This window comes from Lycorma delicatula, chromosome 7, assembly GCF_047948215.1.
Source record: "Lycorma delicatula isolate Av1 chromosome 7, ASM4794821v1, whole genome shotgun sequence".
Taxonomy (NCBI): Eukaryota; Metazoa; Arthropoda; class Insecta; order Hemiptera; family Fulgoridae; genus Lycorma; species Lycorma delicatula.
In genome coordinates, this window is record NC_134461.1 from 22241335 (window position 1) to 22263397 (window position 22063).

The 22063-nt window shown below is 27.9% G+C and overlaps 2 protein-coding genes across 5 annotated transcripts in view; one reads left to right on the forward strand and one right to left on the reverse strand.

Annotated features, from left to right (window-relative positions):
- iav (transient receptor potential cation channel subfamily V iav) overlaps positions 1 to 14408 on the forward strand; it is a 66759-nt gene extending 52351 nt beyond the window's left edge. The window contains 5 exon segments of the mRNA XM_075372248.1: positions 1037 to 1182; positions 2170 to 2285; positions 7301 to 7403; positions 10366 to 10657; positions 14064 to 14408. Coding sequence (XP_075228363.1) covers positions 1037 to 1182; positions 2170 to 2285; positions 7301 to 7403; positions 10366 to 10657; positions 14064 to 14241 — 835 coding nt within the window. The 3' untranslated portion in view covers positions 14242 to 14408.
- A 2497-nt stretch (positions 14409 to 16905) lies between these two features.
- LOC142328455 (uncharacterized) overlaps positions 16906 to 22063 on the reverse strand; it is a 40292-nt gene continuing 35134 nt past the window's right edge. For all 4 annotated transcript variants that reach the window (XR_012757276.1, XR_012757275.1, XR_012757277.1 and 1 more), the window contains exon 2: positions 16906 to 17663. Coding sequence is in view for 1 of the 4 variants with exons in the window: in XM_075372247.1 (XP_075228362.1) it covers positions 17606 to 17663 (58 nt within the window). In the remaining 3 variants the exon portion in view is untranslated. The remainder of the gene's footprint in view (positions 17664 to 22063) is intronic.

Sequence of the window (22063 nt, forward strand, 5' to 3'; positions counted from 1 at the left end):
TTTGCTACAGCAAGTTTATGAAACCTGTTTTTTTTATATATATTACCATACCACAAAAGACTTATAGAAAATGACACTGTTTTTAGTTTGCTTGTAACAGAGGCCAATGCATGCAAAGTGCTAGTACATGGGCTTTCAATCTCTGCACCAACATATGTGCTGATACATTTAGTGTCTCAGCCTTTCATCCCAAGGTCCTGGATTGAAATCCTTGGCAGGCATTACATTTTTCATATATTACAAAATTTTATTTTCAATATCCTATGGACAAGCATCAAGGTTATATGGGGAGATAATAAAGCAAAAAAAATCTCATGTACAAAATTTTGAATTTTCATGAATAAGGTATCTTCATTAATAACTTTTTATTGATTATCTATGAGTGGATATGGTTAAGTATGAATTTGAAAAAAAATTTTTTAGAATTAAAAGATCTGTTTGTGTTTATGAATCCCCATTATACCTTCTATGGTATAATGATTCCTTCCATGATACCTTCTTTTAGGCTAGATAATCTGTTTATTAGAAATCTTTTGATTTCTCTCATAGTAATAATAATTTATTTCATAAAAATGCTGATTTAATTTAATAAAGTGGGTTGTAATGTGGGGTATTTTTTTGGTTAGATTTTTTGATCTTACTTCCTGCTCATACAATAAAGTAGGATAAACCACTGTTATGATTTCTATCTGTTCTCTTTTCATAAATCTTTAGAGATTGTTACTGATCTCTTTTTAAATTGAATTTTACCTTTGTTCACACTTATTATCCAGAATGCTATTCCTGGGATATATGACTTATAGTTGTTGAATTATTAGGTTTTAAGGAATACAGCTTCTAAATCTTGATCAGAAGCCATGGTATTAGTTTTAATTTAATTGGTAAGTTATTATCTCACGCATGGATTGATTAATATTAAATGTGAACCAGTAATAATAAGGAATAACTTAAAAATTAATGATACTTATAAGAAAGGATTATTTTTTTGATTGTTATTGGTATTTGGTATAATTATTGTAACTAAAACGTTTTTCAGTCCTGTACTCGATGCATTTCTTGATAGTCAACCTGAACAACCATCAGCTAATGCAGGTTTTGGTGATGCACTAACAGCTGCGCTTGATGTTATGGCATTTAATAATGATTTAGACTTGGGTGGAAGTACTTTTATTCCAACATCTGGTATGTATCATTTTTACATATAATAAATAAAAATGGGCTGAACAGAATATGTTCATTAACATTTTATGACATAGATTTGAAGAAATTAGTTAAATTTTTCTATTGTTTGGCTAACATTTACATGTTAGCCCATCTGGGCTGGTCTAATGGTAAACTCATTGTCGTAAATCACTTGATTTTCGAAGTCTAAGGTTCTGAAGTTTGAATCCTAGTAAAAGTTAGTTATTTTTATATAGATTTGAATACTAGCTAGTGGATACCAGCGTATTTTGGTGGATGAGGTTCAATTAACCATACAACTCAGGAATGATTGGCCTGAGTCTATACAAGACTACACCACATTTACATGTCATACATAACCTCTTTTCATTGTGTCAAGGGGGTTTGCTTATTGTTCACTAGTTGAGCAGATTGCAACGCACACATTAGGATTAATAAAATATTTTATGCATTGAAATTTCATTTTTCTGCTTGTTTTTGTCCATGACAATCAGTAATGTAAATTATTATGTAACTTTTTAATTGACAGACTGAACCAAATTTTATAAATGCAGTCTTTTTAATAACTTTGTTCAAGATGTTTTCTGTCATTTTTATAATAATTTCTTTTTCACTACCAAAAACATTTTGGAGTAAATCATGATTAAAGAAGCAAATTTTGTAAATACAACAAAGTATTTATAAAAATTCAGTTCGATTTGACATTTCAAAAGTTTATATATATTTCAAATGTATTAACACCATATCTATATTATATAAAAATATAAATACAAAAATATTTTTGCAGATATTTACGTATTCTTTATGGTATTTCCTTGTTTTTATGAAAATCAAGTTTTTCCTCCAATTCTTCAGAAAAATAGTTTTTAATCAGCAATTGAAACTGTAACTAAACTATTTATTAAATATACATTCATATGTTTTTCATTAGACATTTTCTTTTTTTAATTAGTAATTTATTCCATTACTGTTTTTCTTTTATTAAAGGAAATCCAGTTGCTGTTCAAGATCCGTTTAGAGATCTAGTTCTTACTTCAGAAACACCAGCTTCTGATTCCGAGTTGATGAAGCTAGCCGAGGCCGCAGCTTTAACAGCTATTGCTGTACGTTTTGCAGATAATACGTTCTTTTATATTTATTACATAATATAATAAATAAAAGGAGATGATAATTTAAATTAATCTATTTATCATTATAACCATAGTATTAAAATAATTATCATTAACAATAAAATTATACCACCAGATATAGTTCATAAAATTGTATCTGGTAATATAATTTAAATTTAATTTTACTGAATTTTTTTTCCAGAAATGTAGCTTCACTCCTCTCATGAAAAAATGTTATGAGCATTATTTTAGCTACAAAGTTGGTGACCAAGACAAACATTGGGTTCCTCACAATTATTGTGCTACCTGTATCAGACTCTTTACAATCTGGTCGAAGGTTTCTCGGCCCATGAACTTTGCTGGTCCAATGATTTGCGGGAATCAAAAGATCATGCTACTGACTATTACTTTTGTCTAACTAATGTTGCAGGGATTAGTTCAAAATCAAAGCACACTATTTCATACCCTAATTTACCACCTGCCATGAGACCTGTGGCTCACAGTGAACTGCCTGTGCCTAAACCATCAGAAAATATTACACTTATCAATGATCAACAGAACAAAGATTTGGCAGAGGATAATGATGATATAAGGGTTGATCCAAACTATGAAGGTTCGTGTTTGTCTGGTGAACCGTATTTAGTAACACATGGGGACCTCAATGACCTTGTATTAGATCTGAATTTATCAAAAAAGGAGGCAGAACTTTTAGGCTCATGATTAAAAGGTTAGAACCTCCTCCACCATGAAACAAAAATATGTTTTTAGAAATAGGCATAATGACTTCAAAAATTTCTTTGTATTTGAAGATGGACTTGTTTTTTGTAATAATGCTTTGTCTGTAATGGAATCATTTGGTCACAAGTACAAAATAGAGGAGTGATACTTATTTATTGATTCGACTAAAGCTAGTCTGAAAGCCATGCTTCTGCACATCGGAAATGAGTTTCCATCAGTGTCACTAGCTTACACTTCAGATCTGAAAGAAACTTACATGAACATGAAACTTCTGCTAGATAAAATAAAGTATGAAAAATTTCATGCAGTGACTTGAAAGTAATTGCTCTGTTGCTATGTCTTCAACTTGGTTTCACCAAATACTGCTTTCTTCTTTGTGAGTGGGACAGCAAGACTGAAAAAAATCATTGTGTAGTACAGAAAGAGTGGCCAAACCGACCAGCATTAACTTCAGGAAAGAATGATGTTGTTAATGCGCCAATTGATGATTAAAAAAGAGTTTATTTACTTTCATTACATATAAAGTTTTTGAAAAACTTTGTGAAAGCAGTGGATTGAAGTAGGCTTGGATTTGCTAACTTAAAAAATAAGTATCCAAAGATCAGTGAAGCAAAACTCAAAGAACGAATCTTTGAAGGATCTCAAATTAGAGATTTATTTCAGGATGACAATCCTGATAGCACGTTAAATGACGTGGAAAACGCTGCATGGAAGTCTTTTAAGAGCATTTGCCAGAACTTCTTAGGAAACCATAAATCTAAAAAATTACAAAGAAATATGGATGATCTTTTACAATCTTATAAAATCATGGGATGCAACATGTCACTAAAGATTCACTTCTTGGGACTTGCACTTGGACTTCTTCCCACCAAATCTAGGATCAGTCAGCAATGAAGTTGGTGAACAGTTGCATCAGTTTATTTTGGATACGGAAAAGCAATATCAGGGGGTCTGATAAATGGGGTCTGAGTATGCTAGCTGACTGTTGTTGGACCCTAAAGAGAAATGTTCATGAAGCAAAATATCACAAAAAAATCAAACATTTTTACCGTTTTAGGTAAGATTATAATTGCATTAAGAATGCATTTTAAATACATAATGTAAATTTTTTTTTTTGTCTTCATTCATTTGACTAGTTTGATGCAGCTCTCCAAGATTCCCTACCTAGTGCTAGTCGTTTCATTTCGGTATACCCCCTACATCCTACATCCCTAACAATTTGTTCTACATATTCCAAACGTGGCCTGTCTATACAATTTTTTCCTTCTACCTGTCCCTCCAATATTAAAGCGACTATTCCAGGTTGCCTTAATATCTGGCCTATAAGTCTGTCTCTTTTTTTAGCTATATTTTTCCAAATGCTTCTTTCTTCATCTATTTGCCGCAACACCTCTTCATTTGTCACTTTACCCATCGATCTGATTTTTAACATTCTCCTATAGCACCACATTTTAAAAGCTTCCAATCTTTTATTCTCAGGTACTCTGATTGTCCAAGCTTCACTTCCATATAAAGCTACGCTCCAAACATATATTTTCAAAACTTTTCTTGACATTTAAATTAATTTTTGATGTAAACAAATTATATTTCTGACTGAAAGCTCGTTTCGCCTGGGCTATTCGGCATTTTATATTGCTCCTGCTTCGTCCATCTTTAGTAATTCTATTTCCCAAATAACAAAATTCTTCTACCTCCATAATCTTTTCCCCTCCTATTTTCACATTCAGTGGTCCATCTTTGTTATTTCTATTACATTTCATAACTTTCGTTTTGTTCTTGTTTATTTTCATGCGGTAGTTCTTGCGTAGGACTTCATCCATGCCATTCATTGTTTCTTCTACATTCTTTTTACTCTCAGCTAGAATTACTATATCATCAGCAAATCATATCATCTTTACCTTTTGACCTTGTACTGTTATCCCGAATCTAAATTGTTCTTTAACATCATTAACTGTTAGTTCCATGTAAAGATTAAAAAGTAACAGTAACCGGTAAGAACTGTAACTTTAGTAGTTTTTAAAATATTACACAAAATAATGTAAAACACAAAATTCTGTGTTGAAAATTTTAATTTTTTTTTAGGTTTGTAGTACAATAGCTTTGTTAAATGACTTATGAATGCGAAAGATTTAGTAACAAAACTTGTAGAGAATCCAATTATGAGAAAATTAATGTAAATACAACCAATAAAAAGTAAATAAAAACTTTTAAAAATCTGTTTTTTATGAAGCAAAACAGGTGGAAAAATAGACAGAAAATCGTATTATTCGTTCAGTAATATTCTTCAGTGTATTTGCATTTTCATTCAATGCAAATTTCATCATGTCGTAGTGGTTTGTCAGTAAACAAAATATGGTAAATCTTATGGAAAGAAAATCTTTATCTTTTTTGCCTGCAGAAGGTTCAAAATTTGTAACCTACAGATTACCCACAGCCATTAGACTTGCGTCATTGGCTTCTAGACAACACTGATAAGGTAAATTCAACTTTATTTACTGATGAAGCTACTTTTATGAGAACAGAGTCTTCACCTTCCAAAAATAGTCATTTATGTAACAAAGACAATCCACATGGTACTGTGGAAACTAGTTTCCAACATAGATTTAACATTAATGTTTGGTGTGGCATTATTTATGACAAAATTCTAGGACCATTTGTTTTCAATGAAAACTTTATGGAAGATGCATACGTTCATTTCTTGAAAAATAGTTTGCGGGCTTTTTTGGAGGATGCATGTTTACAAACTGGTTGCAGATGATTTTACAGCATGATGGTGCAACGCCACATTTTTCATTAGTAGAAATCACTTGAATGCTAATTTCTTAAACTGGTGGGTCCAATTGATTGCCCAACACACTCATCTGACTTATGCCATTAAATACTTTATTAGGGGCCATATGAAAAATAGTATATCAACAAAATGTTAATGCTAAAGAAGAGTTACTATTAAAATATGAAAGCTATTTAATTTATATGAAATGATCCTGTTGTGGAAAGCCACTGGAAATATTTTGTCAGGTAGAGTGCTGTGTACATTTTGAAGGAGGGAATTCCAATCAATTACTGTAATTTAGGTTTGTTATTTTGTTACTATCTGTCATTTCATGTATTTTATTTTTTGTTTTGTTGTTTTAAGAATATTTATTATGTACAGAAAGAATACAATTTTCTATTCTGGTTTTTATCTGTTTTGCTTCAATAAAAAACTGATTTTTAAAAGATTTTATATTGGCTGTATTTATATTTATTTTCTCAGGATTAAATTCTCTACAAGTTTTGTTATAAATCTTCTGCATTTATTAGTCATCTATCAATACGATTGTACTACAATCCTATAAAAACTTGTTTTTCAACACTGAATTTTGTGTTTTATGGTGGATACCTTAAAAACTACTGGAGTTACAGTTCTTGGACCTGTTTTGTCCTACTTCTCAGCTCAAATTATATAAGAAACCACCAGTTTTACTCCTTTGGGTCTCAAAAATTACAGTAGTTCTTGTTTTTATTAGAAGAGCTGAAATCCGGATGAAATCTTTTGCTAGTCATAACTTGAAAACATAGCATTTCCAGACTATGTTTATATGAACTTTTTTCATTATTTTCACTAGTAGAACATGTTCTGAATGTTCCTCTGTTTCTTTGTGGGATACTCTGTTAACAAAAAATAATTAATGTAATTTTTCATTCAAATTACTGAAAAACTTTGAGAATACTTTCTTTTTTTGAAAGCCCTTTTTTAAATGAAAAATTAGTTTTCTTATTGATTTGACATTAAACAGGGAAATCGATACTGAGATTCCAGTCTCAAGATTAGTGAATTATGAACAGTAATTATTTTAAATTGTATACATCAATTGAATTCTATCATAGCCGTTTTTTGTAAAAATGTTTTGCTTTCACAATCAATTATTGATTTCAAATTTTGTAATTTTTTAATTGAGGAAGCTTTTTTTATCAAGAAATAAGTTTTTATTGTTCCTTTAAATGCCTGAAGTAGATTTTCAACTTTTTCTTATTGTAATTGATTGCTTTTTCTATCAATAATTTTATTAAGTAGACAATAATAAATTTAACTTTCATTTGGTTGACCATTCATTTTTTATAAATTTAATGGGCTCTTATATTAAGAAGTCCTTTATCAAGATTTTAAACTGGAAATTTTTCTTTGAAGTTTATTTCTTTAAGTTTTAGGACAGTAAAATTTTCTGTGAGATTAAATATTTAATAATTTATTTTAATTAAATTTTTTTTACTATATATTTGATTGACAGGAAGCAGAAGCTCAAGCAGCTGAAGCGAAAGCTGCACTGGCTAGACAAATTAGTCTCGAACAGGCTGCAGTTCTTGAACCTAGCGATAGTGATGGACTTGGAGGTAGGCCATACTTACTATTTATTTTCCATTTTATTATAAAATGTCTATTGTTATAAAATATAGCATTGTTTGTGGTTCATTTTGATCTATATCGAACTAAAGATCTTGACCTTGACCTAAAGACTATTTAGCCATTTAGATTACACTGTAACAATAAATTTCAAGTGTTAAGACAAAATTATAATTATGTATATTATTTCTTTAATTTGTTAGAAAAATGTAATGAAATCAATTACTTGCAAATTATGGAATTAAATTATGCTGAGTTCTTGTTTATTCACAATTGACATGAAAATAAATCTTTACTGATCCATTTCTTTGGTGTTTACATACAGAGGTCCATGTAAAGATAAAAATGTTTTCCTTTTTTTGAATAAATGATAAAAAATGACAAACCATCCTTATATACAAATTTTTTTATAAATAATATTACTACATTAATGGTATATAAATATCATAATTAATAAAAAATCAAGACTAAAAATTATCTAAAGATTAAAAGAGATTAATTATCTCTCAGTGGTTTAGTTTTGTCTAGTTATTGTATTTGATGGCTAATTCATTAATTTTGATATTGATAAATTAAATTTAGTTGACATTGTAAAGTTAATTTTAATATTTTTTCGTAATAAATGTTTGATTTTATCAGAGTTAGTATTGTTTTTGCCCATTTAAATTAATGTTTAACTATTTTTCAGAGAATAAATAGTTATATGAAACAGATAAAGAATGTAACAACATTAGGAACAGCTCATAAAAAAATTTTCATTTTTTTTTTTGCTGCTGAATCTTAAATTTTTAATCTTTTTTTTATTTAAAAGTCAAGAGTATTTTACCTTAATATGTTTAATTATTTTTTTTATTATGTCAGTTACGGTAAGTCTTAAGTTCTGTAAGTGTAGTTAGTTAATTCCTAGTCTCTGGGTGTACTGATATTGTTGAGTGGATAGAGTGAGGGTTTATAGGGTGGGGAGGAATAAACCATTATGCAGTATAAGACAGTGTTCAGTTTTCATCATTTATTTCATATCATTGCACTTTGATTGGAGTTATTATTTTACAATATTACAACAAACAGTATTTTTCAATATGCTACACGTAAAAATTTTAGTACTTTCTACAACAAACAGTATATTTTAATACCAAATTGAAATTGACATGCTTGTTAGGCAAAGGAGTAGTGCTTAGAAGCCAAAGTAAATGCATTACTATAAATGTATTTAAAAAGTTATCTAATGAAAATCCTGGAGATTTATGTTTGGAAATTCAGGATCTGGTTAATTTTTATGAAGTAGCAGTTTACACTTTAAGGAAATCATTAATGAGAATGAGAAATAATTGGTAGAAATTGGAAAATTCAGTACACCAGGCAAAATTTATTCAAGAATAAACAGAAAAGTAAACATAATTATAATTTCCAGAAATGCTTGTTAAGGAAAATTATTTTAATTTTTATAAAACCCATCATAAGATATTTTAAGAAGTGTGGTAAGAGTTTCGAAGAATATGAGGGAGTAAAATTATATTTCAACCATGAAAAAACACAATTTTCATTTTGTACTACATTTTAAGGAGGAATTAAAAAGAGAAAAACCAAAGACAATAGGATAATTTTAATCAAAAATGTGTTGTATGTTTTAAACAAATTGCATAAATGAACATTATTCAAGAATATAGGAGGGAAAATAGGTCTATAATATTTTCTAATGTGTCCTACATTCATTAAATGCTTGTGAAGAACAGTGGATAGGCTGATAAATCTGTCAGTGATTACCAGAAGAGAATTTTGAAAAGATCAAGGCTAATAGTCCACACTTGTAATGAGGAAGCTGGAGTGAAAAATGTTCTTCTGGTTTTTTAAGGAAGTCAGAAAACGTGAGACTATTACATTGAAATGAAATGTGGGAATACAAAAAATAAATTGAAAGCCAGCTGATCAGAAATCTCCTTGGAACTTCAATTTTGGTAGTAGATAATGCTTCTCTATATCATGACAAAAAACCCATCCTACTTGAATTAATATGAATTTTAAAAAAAGGCAGCATTGGCTAAGAGAAGGAATAGTTTTTGGTCAAGGACTCTTGATATGATAAAATCTTAATTTTATAAACGGGTGAAAATTAGTAACTCACATTATGAAAAATATTATTCCAATCAGACATTGGAATGAGAAATTCATAAAATATTAAGACTGCTACCCTATCACCCTGAGCTAAATCTGCTGGAATCAGTTTGGGCAAAAATAAATAAAATGACATCACTGCACACACAAAATAATAAATGGCATCAATAAGCTAGAGAAATGGCCAAGCAACAGTTTAGAGAACTAGACACTGAATTTTGGAAAAAGTGTTGTGATCACATTTTAAAGATAAAAAATGCATCTTTTTGGTGGATAGGGCTTTGAAAATGTGATCTAAAAGGCTGATAATCCATCTTTCCATCCATAACTTTCCTGTTATCTGGAAACAAATTATAACAGGACTACCAGAGGAACTTCTTTATGTAATAAAAAGAGAGACATAAAAAGTCAGTCTCTTTGGCAAAGAAAAAGCTGTGGTGAAGTAAAAAACAAATTTTTAAATCCTGAAATGTATATCCTTTTGTTGAAGCTTGTTTGAAAAAGTAATAATAATAAAATATATTGGTAAATAATAAATACTATAGGCTGATAGATATAAAAAAAACAAGCAGTGAATTGGATTCTCAGTTTTAGATAGCATTTAGTGGGTTAAAATCTTTTCAAATATTGTACGTTTTAAGTAGACCTTTTTTTAAGAAGAAGAAGAAGAGGCTTTATTATTTTACAGTTCATTATACAATCCTTTTAGAAATAATGATAGTATTTTTAATACATTTTCAAAATATTTTGAAGAATGTGATCTTTAATTATAACAAAATTATATGTATACATATCCATTATTGTTATTATAGTAGTTTCTGTTAAATTTTTCATTTTTAGAAGGACCATTGCTGGGGCGGGGTTCACAAGTCAGAAGAGTTAGATCAGCACATAAACGTGTATCTTCAGCTAAAATTGCTGCACCAGATAAACAACGGTTATTTAAACAGTCATTTTATAATGGTAGTTCTAGTTCTAGTACGTGTTCGTCAGAATGGGGTCGATCAACTCCTGTCCTGGTACGACCTCAAAACATATCACCGCCGCCAAGTTATGATTCGACAATTGTTACAGATACGGTCCCTACTACTGCTAGATCTCGTCCAAGACCTAAAACTGCTAGAGCTAACAGGTTAATTTTAATGATTTTTAAATAAATAAATAAACATTTATGAAAAAATATTTGATTTTTAAACTTACAAATAAATTGTGAAACATTCTTTTCATATTTAGAGTTAAGAGAGGGTTATCTGCAAGAATGAGAAATATAGAATAATTTAATAATTTCCTTTTAATGTCTGCTTAACATAATTATCTGATAGTTTGTTACAGATGCCAAAATTTTGATTTTTGTTTATTTGAAGTTCAGCTTAATTTTTCTTATAACTGATTCTGATATGTGTTAGACTGAAGTAATGTAATAATTGGGCTATAAGCTTGAAATTACTTATATATGTTATGGTCATAGTGATAAAACTGAGCATTATTCATAATTTCCAGGCAATGTGATAAATGTTCAAGCAATCCTGATGATATGATTAATGGATGAAAATTATTAATCACTTTGCCCAGGCAAAACGGATAATGCCCGATGGTGTTTACAAATTAGTTATTAGATATAAATAAAACACAAAAAACAAAAAACAAAATACACAAATATTTACTCAAGCCAAATATTTAAGCTTGAGTAAATATTTGTATTTTGTTTTTGTGTTTAATTATATCTAACAGTTGGTTGTTAAATCGAACTTTCATTTCATCTACAGATAATTCCATCTTGCTGGAATACGCTCATAGTGACAGTAGTGCAAACTCAACAAATACGACTGAATAAAAATTGTGCATAACAGTAAGCCTCTCTAGAAAATATATTGTTGCACGGGATGAAAATGTTACATAAGTAGGGATACTGACATATATATATATAGAATGGTAATTTCCTTCTGCTGTTTTTCAAATGGGCAAAGGTTAACATTTTTAAGATTAGCATAATAGTAAACAGCAGGTCTGAATGCTTGATAATTCTTTCCAAAGTTAAATTGAAATTATAATGTGAAATAGTATAAATGTACATAAAGGTAGATAAAATTAGATAAATGCTTTAAGTGTAAATAAATAAGGATATACACAAATAAATACAAACCCGTACTGTTATACATATAAACACTAAGAAATAATCACATTTTTTGAACAAAGTGATTAATAATTTGCACTTATTAATCATATTGCCCAAATGTCACTGGGCATTGTTTATTGCCCAGGCAAAGTAATTAATTTTAGTTCATTGATCACATTTTCCAAACATGCTTGGCCATTAATCATGGTGTATAATTGTGATGTTTATTTCAGTTTGATAAACCATCAGACAGTGTTTGAGGGAGATGGTCTTATGAAAAATGCAACAGATAGCAGCACTTGTGAAAATTAATACTCAATTTTCATTATTTTAGTATCTTTATTTTAAAATTTTTATTATGCAATAATGGAATTATTTCAAACATGATGTGGGAACCTGCAAAAGTACTATCATGAAAAATTAAGATAAGATATGTCAATTAATTTCAATAAAGTAGTGAATATATATATATGTATGTGTGCATGCATGTATGCGCATGCAAGCGTGTGTGAATAAATGCATAAGACAAAAGAATGCTGAGTTACAATTTATGTTTGTAGTATTTTGATCTTGAAGTTTCTATCTTGGAAACTGGTAGTGAAGAACTGGTTTTATAAAATAACTTAAAAATGGTGAGATACAGAAATAAATAAATAAATAAATGTGGAAGATGGAACATATTTTTTGGAAAACATGTTTTTTAATAGAATTTGAAATAAAATATCATGTGTAATTATTAATTAGTGAAATCTTATATGTCTTCATAAACTTAAAAGTGGTTACTGTATGCTTTACAATGAATTATAAGATTATTTATTATATAATTGTAAAATATGCTTTTTTGAAGCATGAAAAATATTGGTGAATATTTTATATTCTTTAATAGAGAAAGAAGGGTCTGAGTTACCTACCTTTCTCTATGTCCAATGTGTAATTGTTAATCTACAAATTTGTTTCTCTAAGCAGGTGGTAAAAAAAAAACATTTCATCTAATTAGTAGATATTTTTTGAGCTTTGCTTATGCTGTGCTGCTTATGCTATGCTGCTTTTGATATTTTCTTCTTTGTTTATAATTTTAATATGTTGTTAACAAAACACTTTATTTTGATTCATGATGTTCTTTTACCACAATTTTTATTTTTATTTCTATTTTTTCTTTATTTTTCAAACTGCATTTTAAGTGCCATCGATTGCTTGATCAAACTACTTTTAATTTTGTTTACTTATTACTGAATATTATAAAATTATCAGATTACGCAGGATATAGTTTATAATTTTACCCAGAACAATAATTTATGATTTCCTTCCTTTCTCATTTTATTAATTTTGTGTTAACATTATTTAATTAATTAAAAGGAACTTAAAGTTCTATAATTGCAGTAAATTATTCACTGGATGGATTCTATCTAAATTAAAATATGGATAAAACTGTTGGATTCTGCTTCTCAGATAGACATTTCAGATCATGGTTACTGGTGTACATACTAGATCACAAATACCGGTGATCTTTGGTGGTTGGGTTTCAATTAATCACACATCTCAGGAATGGTTGACCTGAGACTGTACAAGACTACACTTCATTTACATTCGTACATACCATCCTCTTAAGTTATACCTTATGGTGATTCTGGAGGCTAAAACAGAAAAAGAAAGGTAGACGTAACAGAGTTACTTATACAACTATTGCCGTAGTAACAGGTTGTATGAATAATTCTATTTGATTTCCTGGTTGTAGCCTTGTTTTATTCCTTTCTGTATCAAAGCTTGTTTCTTATTTGTTTTACTCTTATTATAGTAAAGTTTTGTGATTTTTCTGCAATTGCACATAACAATTCTTTTTGTCAAGTTTTAATTTTGTTTTCTTTAAAAGTTGAATTGTTTCATACTTGTTCTTATTATTGATCATCTTCTTTAGAATTATCCACTTTTTTTACCGCTAAAATTCTACATTAAGCATGTAATGGATATTAAATGCTAATTATACATTCTAGTTTTTAAATAACTTCATATTGTGTATTATTTTACACAATAAATAGTCATATTGATTGCCATGGTCATTGATGATGAATTTTTTCAACGCTTATCCTTTTTACACTTCTCTTATCCATAACTAACTCATAACTTAACTAAATTTCTTAATTGTGGATTACAGAAAAAGACATACTGGAAGCTGATGTACCTGCTGAATAATATCAGACCTTCTGAAGAAGAATCTACCTAGAGAAAATTATTAGTCTGTTATTAGATCTGTAGTTGTTTTTGAATAGATTCCTTTAAAATAAGAAAAACTTTTGATTAATTATTTTTATAAAAATTTTCATTAATAATTTTTTTAAACTTTTGTAAAATTATTTAAGGATGTGTGTTAGATTTCTTAGACAAAGAAATTACAATAATTTAAAAATTCATTGATTTATAATAGGGTGGCACCATCAGCAGATATTCCGACGAGAAGAGGTCAGTCGGCATCACATGGAGGTGTTGAATCGATGAAAAAACCTGAGTCACCACCTGATCCTCTGGAACCATGGAGTACTAGAGGAATTGCTAATATGAATACTTTACTTGCTTGGGATCAGAGTGATCAAGACAGTATCTAATTTTATTAGTGTAGAGTGTAATATCACTTGTAGTACATAGAGTAAGGCAGCATTTCTTTATCATTCACTGCTTTAACTAATAGAAGTACGTTTTAAATATAAATACTAATTTAATGTTGTTCTTTTATCATTATTGTTGTTTTTATGTTATAATTGGCCTTTTGGGACATGGTTAAGCAAATTCAATTAATTTACTTAAATCAAAATTTTCAATTACCAACAATTTTTATTATTATGTCCTGTCCAATATTTGTTTTTATTTTTGACATAATAATAAAAATTGTTGGTAAGTGGAAATTATTGTATAATTAATTTATATCATTACCAACAGACCATGATTAATAATAAAATTGAATTAAATGTGAAATTTTTCAGTTCGTTCTTTGTGACTTTGTATTATAATATTTTGGTGTATACTATTATTTTTGCCTTTTTAGGGGAACCAGAAAGAACATTAGAAAATATTTTATAACTCGTAATTCTGATTTGCGTAATTTTTAATTTGTAAAAGTAGATAATCTAAGCAAAAGCTTTTTCAAATTGCGTTCAAATTGTATTAATTAAAGGTTTTTCAACTGCTTGTGTATCCCAGAGAATGACTTGTAGAATACAAACGATAACTTTAATGAGTATGATAAATTTAGATGAGTTTGATTGCATTACAGATGTGTGGCACTAGATAGTGTAAAATGAAAATCATTTTAGTCAGTTTACCAAGTGTATTATGCTGTGTGGGTCTATGTTTTTGCTCTTTCTGACTTTGTAATGGCATGCTTTATGTTGATTTGCAATGCTCCAATGAAAAGAGAATGAATGATACTAAGGAGAATTAAATTTGCATTAAATTCTGCTTCAGATTTGACAAGATAGCTGCAGAAACTTAGTCAATGCTTAGCCATGCTTTTGGTGAGAATGCATTAGGCCAAAAAATATATATGATTGGTATAAGACTTAAAAATTGATAGCAATCAGTCGATGTTGAGGAAATTTCTGTTAATCGTGTGACCCAGAAACATGGATAAAAATGTAACAAAAGTATATGAGGCCATCTGTAAGAGTGACTGATAAAGAACAATCATCACATTTTCAAAATTGTATGGGTATCATATACTATTTTAACCCACCGGGTTGTTCTAGTGGTGAACGCGTCTTCCCAAATTAGATGATTTGGATGTCGAGAGTTCCAACATTCAAGTCCTAGTAAAGGCAGCTACTTTTATATGGATTTCAATACTAGATTGCGGATACCAGTGTTCTTTGGTGGTTGGGTTTCAATTAACCACACATCTCAGGAATGGTTGAACTGAGATTGTGCAAGACTACATCTACACTCATACATATCCTCATTAATCCTCTGAAGTAATACCTGAATGGTAATTCCTGGTGGCTAAACAGGAAAAAGAAAGGGCTATCATATCCTGTTTGTCAGTGACTTACATTCTTGTCTTTTTTAATAATTCCATTTAACTTTTTTTTTACTTCAATCTTGTTTTACAGAAGATATATAAGGTTTTAAATATATCAATTCTCTTGAATTGCCTGACCTACTTAATACATTTTTTTATTTATTTCAACATTTTAGTCAAAGATTTCTGTTGCAGTGTTCAATTATTATTGTACATTTTTATTAATTTATGTGACAATCAACAGACTGATGCTCAATAGCAGTTATTGGTGGTTGTTAATAAATAGTGTAAGATGTGAAAAATGCCTTGCCTAAATGGGATTTGAAACCGGAAGAAAATCAAGAAAGGGGTCAAAGAAAGGTTTATACTTGAGAAGAAAAACACAACATTTTGAAAATGAGAGTATCAGGTATGAAAGTGTTGCAAAGTTTTAATTATCATATTTAATTTTTTAATGTTATAAAAAAATAAAGAGAAGTAAGAAGTGCTATAATACCATAAAACCATAGAAAGTAAGAACTCATAAAAGTCTATTGCTAAAAGTAAAACAAATATTTAAAGAAATGTATTTACTAACAAATGAAAGGTTGTTTATTTCTAAACCTGGCAACCATTTCTGGAAGGCAACAACAAGTAACTAAAAATAGGCTGCCTGGTAGTTTGGCTACAGTAAATAATCTTCTAGAAATATTTAAGTACTGTTATACCTTATGATTCCATCTTTGGAATTCGCAAAAGTTTTATTTAAAATTTGGTCAGGAGTATAGGCGAGTGATTGAAAATACTTAAATGATTTATTTACAAACACTACTACAGGAGATATACACAGTTATGTTAATTTATTGTCCTATACTATCTTTTCAGTATTTCTTGTGGCTTTAATCCACGTAAAGTAGTGATTACGTACTGTGAAAGTATTGATGATAATTTTAAAATCAGTCACTGTCGTGAACAGGTGAAGCTATCATGTATAAGCTAAATTTCATCTATGTTTCCATGGCTATTCCATCAAAATAGTGATATATGACTATGTATTTGATTTGGTGAAAAGTGAACAGAAATATCCTTCAGAACTGGATGAGTGAGAAAGTAAAGGAAAACTCACTCCTCACTTTCTCTAGTAAGCCTAGCTTGGGAAGATTGCTGTTTTGAGGAATAACTGTTGCCTCCTTTTGAATTACCTAATACTGTTTAATTATGGAACATAAACTAATTTAATTAGCTGTTGAATCGATTTAAAAATTAATGGAATAAACTGTAACAAAAAAACAAATTTTAATTTATTATTAAAATAAAATTGTTGTTTTCCAATTAATTTTGACGTTAATGATATTTTAAATTATGGTAAGATATTTTACAGTAATGATATTTTAAATTAACGTAAGAAGTCAATATAAAGTTGTCAAACATTTAATAAAATTTCTGTAAATATTTAAAAAATGTTTATTATATACTGACTATTTCACTCTAATACTATTTTTTTTATTGCTTATATATGTGCTTAAAAATGTTTGCTATTAAAAAAAAAAAATCAACATTTTTACCAATTTTTGTTTTTTAATCATTTATTTACTTTGTTTTTAAAAAAAGGAAAAAATGACTATATATATATATATATATATATATATATATATATATTTACAGATAAAATAATAAGTAAAATGTACAGTTTGTGTTCATTTGTTATCTTACAGAATAAAATAGTTGAAACAAGGATTACAACACAATAATAAATATATTATAATGAATGAATAGTCTGTTGTAATGTCTATTTATAATATTTGTTGTAATATTAAATTTATTATTTAATAAATATCAGTTTTGCAATAACAAAACAAATATTTATGAAATGCATAACAGTTTTAGTTTAAAAATTTATGAAGTTTTTAAGTTATTGTTAAAAATCTATCTGTACATTTATTAAATACATTTTTTTTAGGTTCTTGATGATAATGTATTTAAGGTTCCGAAGGTTCTGAATCGTTTTCTTGATTATCTATTTCTTTGCATATTTTTCTGAAATTAAAAAAAAAACAAAATAATTTAATGTATAAAAACAGACACCCTATTTTGTTACAGTTACTATTTTTAATAAATTGCCAATAGTCTAAAAATGATCTTTGACCTATTTATTTAAAATGAAATTAAATAATTTTCTTTTAGAATAATAGTATTATTCTGTTGATGAATTTAAATAAATCTAGTTTGAAAGATCTGAAGTTTCTTAATTCTCATGTAATGTATACCTTAAACATTATTAACTGATGTTCTTAAAACTTACATTTTTTCATTAAATACAAAAAACCAAAAAAAAACAGCCTTGTTCATAATAAAGTGAATTTAAGGAGATAGAGACATTTATTTTTAGAATAAGGTATTTTATTACAACATGTGTGATCTTCCTGTAGCCACATCATAATCGACTAGTAAGGATGTTCTTTTATCCGTGTTTTGAAATAGGGTAATTTGTTGACAATCTAGTATGCCTGTATTTTTTTTTGTGCCAAAGTGGCTGTGCTAATTAATTTTAAATAGCTATCAAATGAACTATTACAATTAAGTTAGTGAGACTGAGTAATGTATGCGTTTAATTGAATAAATCAAAAAGGCAGTTGTAAAACATCATTTTCTCCATAATGAAAAACCAAAAATTAGTGCGTTCTAAGTAGGAGATAAGTACTTGAAAAGAGGATTTCAATAATAATATGGGCTTTTGTTATAGGGTTCTAAAACAGTAGTATTGTGTGTGCAGAGTAACCACAAAAAAATATCTATTTTAATATAGTTGAATTAACTATCAAAATATGCACAGAGATCATTAAAATAAATTAGAATTGAACCACTAAAAAACAAAAAAATGTATGGTTTGAGAAGGTACTGATTTATAACATTTAAAATTTGAATTTTTATGAATAAAGTATCAAACTCTTTTTTTGATCCTGAATGAGTGATGCTGGACTGAATATATTATGAAGAAAGCTCAACTTTTTTAATGTTTGAGAATTCTCCGTAACTGTTAACAGTAGAAAATTCCACAGTCAGAAATCTTTTCTTTTTTATTTGTTTTTATTTCAAAATAGATATTTTATGTTTTATTTTTTTTTTGTAGATTTGCCGACATAATTTTAATTAGAAGTCATTTTAAAAGATATAAAATTTTTTGAAAAAAATTAATAAATAAATTTGAAAGTAAAAAGTTGTTAAAGCCACTTATCAAACATTTTCGTAAAATCATTTAATGTAGCTTGCACTATGTGATAGATTTTAGTAAAGTTTTGTAATATTTTATGAAATTAAAATTATGTTCTGATTACATAATTGTTCCAATAAAGTAAGACAATCAGTGAAATAAAAATTTATATAATATAAATTATATATATATATATACATTGGGTCATATTTAAGTATGGAAGTAGCTTTATAATTCATATTTGAGAGGTATTTTGAGGCAGAAAGAAATGGGGTTCTACATAATTAAAAAAATTTGCATTATGATGAGTTTTTAATTTTTGTCTTCCATATTGAATCAGACATTCTTAATATTTTTTTAAATAGGAAGGTGAACATATGACACATAATTTCTGTTTAAAATTTTACAAGAAAAACAATGGTGAAACCTGTTTTTCTGTTAATGATTTTGTTATCGAGTTATAAGTACTCAAAGTTGCAAGATGGAAAAATTGTGTTAACAATAAAACAAGGTAAATCATGCTGCATGAACAGTTTTATTGGATTTTCATTTTATATTGATAATAACTTTAAACAGTGCTACAATGTTAATAATAATAATAAACAATAACTAATAATTATAACACAACAAATTAAACAGCTACAGCAACTGATATTATTTTCTAATAAAAATTAACTTCCAGTGTTAATATCAGCTGATATTTGTTACTTATCATAAATGAAACAAATCAGCTGGAAATACTTACTTAAAAACCTACCATAATGCAGATTTTTTAAAATTATGTAGAACCCCATTTTGTTCTACCTCCAAATACCTTTCAGATATGCAGTATAAAGCTGTTTCCATACTTAAATATCATACGGTATATATATATATATATATAATATATAGCTAATTACAATATAAACTTATTCACCCACTCCACAAAGTACACATTCTTATCTAATTTTTTTCACATTGAAGTTCTTTTGGGCATAAGCCCATCCTCAGTAATGTTTTTTTTTTTTTCTAAATTTTGCCCTTTACATTTACAATATAATTAACATGATGCGTTAAAATTTTTAGAACAAATATTGTTCAGTCAATAAAAAAACAATTTAAAAAAAAATTAAACCGTTATAATATTAAAATTTCCTTCATCACGCTATATATATGTTAATACAGTACTTTACTGATTATCTAATTTTTTTTAAATTCAAAAAGCGCTTTAATGTGAAAAAAATTAAGGTAAGAATGTGCTTTAATTCTGTACTTTGTGGAGTGGGTGAATAAGTTTATATTGTTTAATTAGCTAGATTTTACGTATAGAGATTATATGGACTACAAAAAATTAATTTAAATAAAATTAATATATATATATATATTAACTTAGCAAAAAAAAATTTGTTATAGTAGTTGCCCACATTTCCCTCTGTACTAATATCTCAAAGATAAAAGTATAAAAAACCGTTTACCACCAACAGTACAGAATTTAATAACAGTTCTTACCTTATGCTTATTATTTTTTAATAGCACTTTTGAGGTTTTCTCTCATCAACAGTTAAAAAATTAAAATTTTTTAATTTTATATTTTCAATATTTTGACAACATATTTTTATATATTAAAATTTTTATGTTTGAATTTAATGTGTGATTTGAGAAAAAAAAAGAAAAGTTTAACTGATGATGAGGGAAAACCTAGAAAGCGCCATTAAAAAATAATAAGCACAAGATAAAAAGCATTATTAAATTCTGTACTTACTCTTGGTGGTAAATGGTTTTTATACTTTTATCTTTGATGTATATATATATGTATATATATGTAGTTGTTATTTTATGTGAACATTACTGTGCAAAAATATTCCTTCTTCCAGAGTGATGTAAAGGAAGGTCATTGGAATATAAATTACACTAATTTTCTCCTACTTACTCCCAGAAAAATGGGCAAAGAAAGATAAAAAAAGTCATATTGAAAATGTAATACATTTTGGGAATCTAACAAAAATTCAGAAAAAAATTTCAGGTTTAAAAAGTGTGATATCAGATTACTTTTTAGCACTGGTAAATACAAATCAATAAACCTATATTTATTAAATAAAGAATTCTAGTACTTCCATGCATTTGTATTTATAAATCTCAAGAAGAAAAAAAACACAATTTATACTATTATGATTTTGTGGTAAATGTGTGCTTAAAAAGTTTATGTCTAATATAAACTTAAATATTTAAGAGACACTGCCTTCAGATTGTTATTATTTTCTTTATTGGCCTTATTTATCTGGATATGTATTTAGTTTTTTGTGAAGCGTACATTAATTTGTTGCTTTATCTGTTGCAGTCCTTCTTATGGCTATTATGCATGTGAATCACATTATAAATAAAGAAGTATGTCTAGTCTAAGTGTTGGTTTTTCTGAGAGTAATAATGTATATTATGTACAATCAATTTCTGTTGTGAGCAGAGCAAAGGTGTCACTAAGAACTGAATAATCCCTATTTTAGTGGGTTTGGTATGCCAATAAATTACATTACATTTGTTTTAGTGAAAAAAGCAAAGGGAAACTACTTCACTCATCATTTTCTTACTTACCTTTGTATATGTGGCATGTATGATTGTTATTTTGAGAAAAATTAGGAGTTGCTAATATCATACGTCAGGTCACCCACAACCTTTTTTTGTTATGGCAGCTAACATAAAATTTAATATATATTTATCATATCAATATATATATATATATATAAATACACATTTTCAGAGCTATCTACAGCAGATCTTTCAGGTAAAATAAAATAATTTATAAAAAATAAAAACCGACTTCAACAAATAATAGTCCAAAAAAGTTATAAATAGTTGAATTTTTATTTATTAACTAAGTAAAAGTATTTACAACAAAAAAACTATTTTTAAAGTCTGTGCCAGCCAACACAAATTAAAAATAAAGTTATGTAAAGTTAGTACCTCAGCCAATCACTAGGTGGCTAAACAGGATTCCCATATGTAAAATGGGATCTCAAAAGCATATAAGAGAGAGAGAGAGAGAGAGAGAGCATCTCATGATTATACCTTATCTTGAGTTTGCTAAGGCATACATACCAGATGATAATATATTTACCTACACATCTGTAGGTAAATATCATATTATATTCTTATATCATACTTTTGTATGTATTATATTTTTGTACATCAAAACTTCTATTACCAATTTTGCATTATTTGAAGTAGGATATATTATATTTAAATAATTATT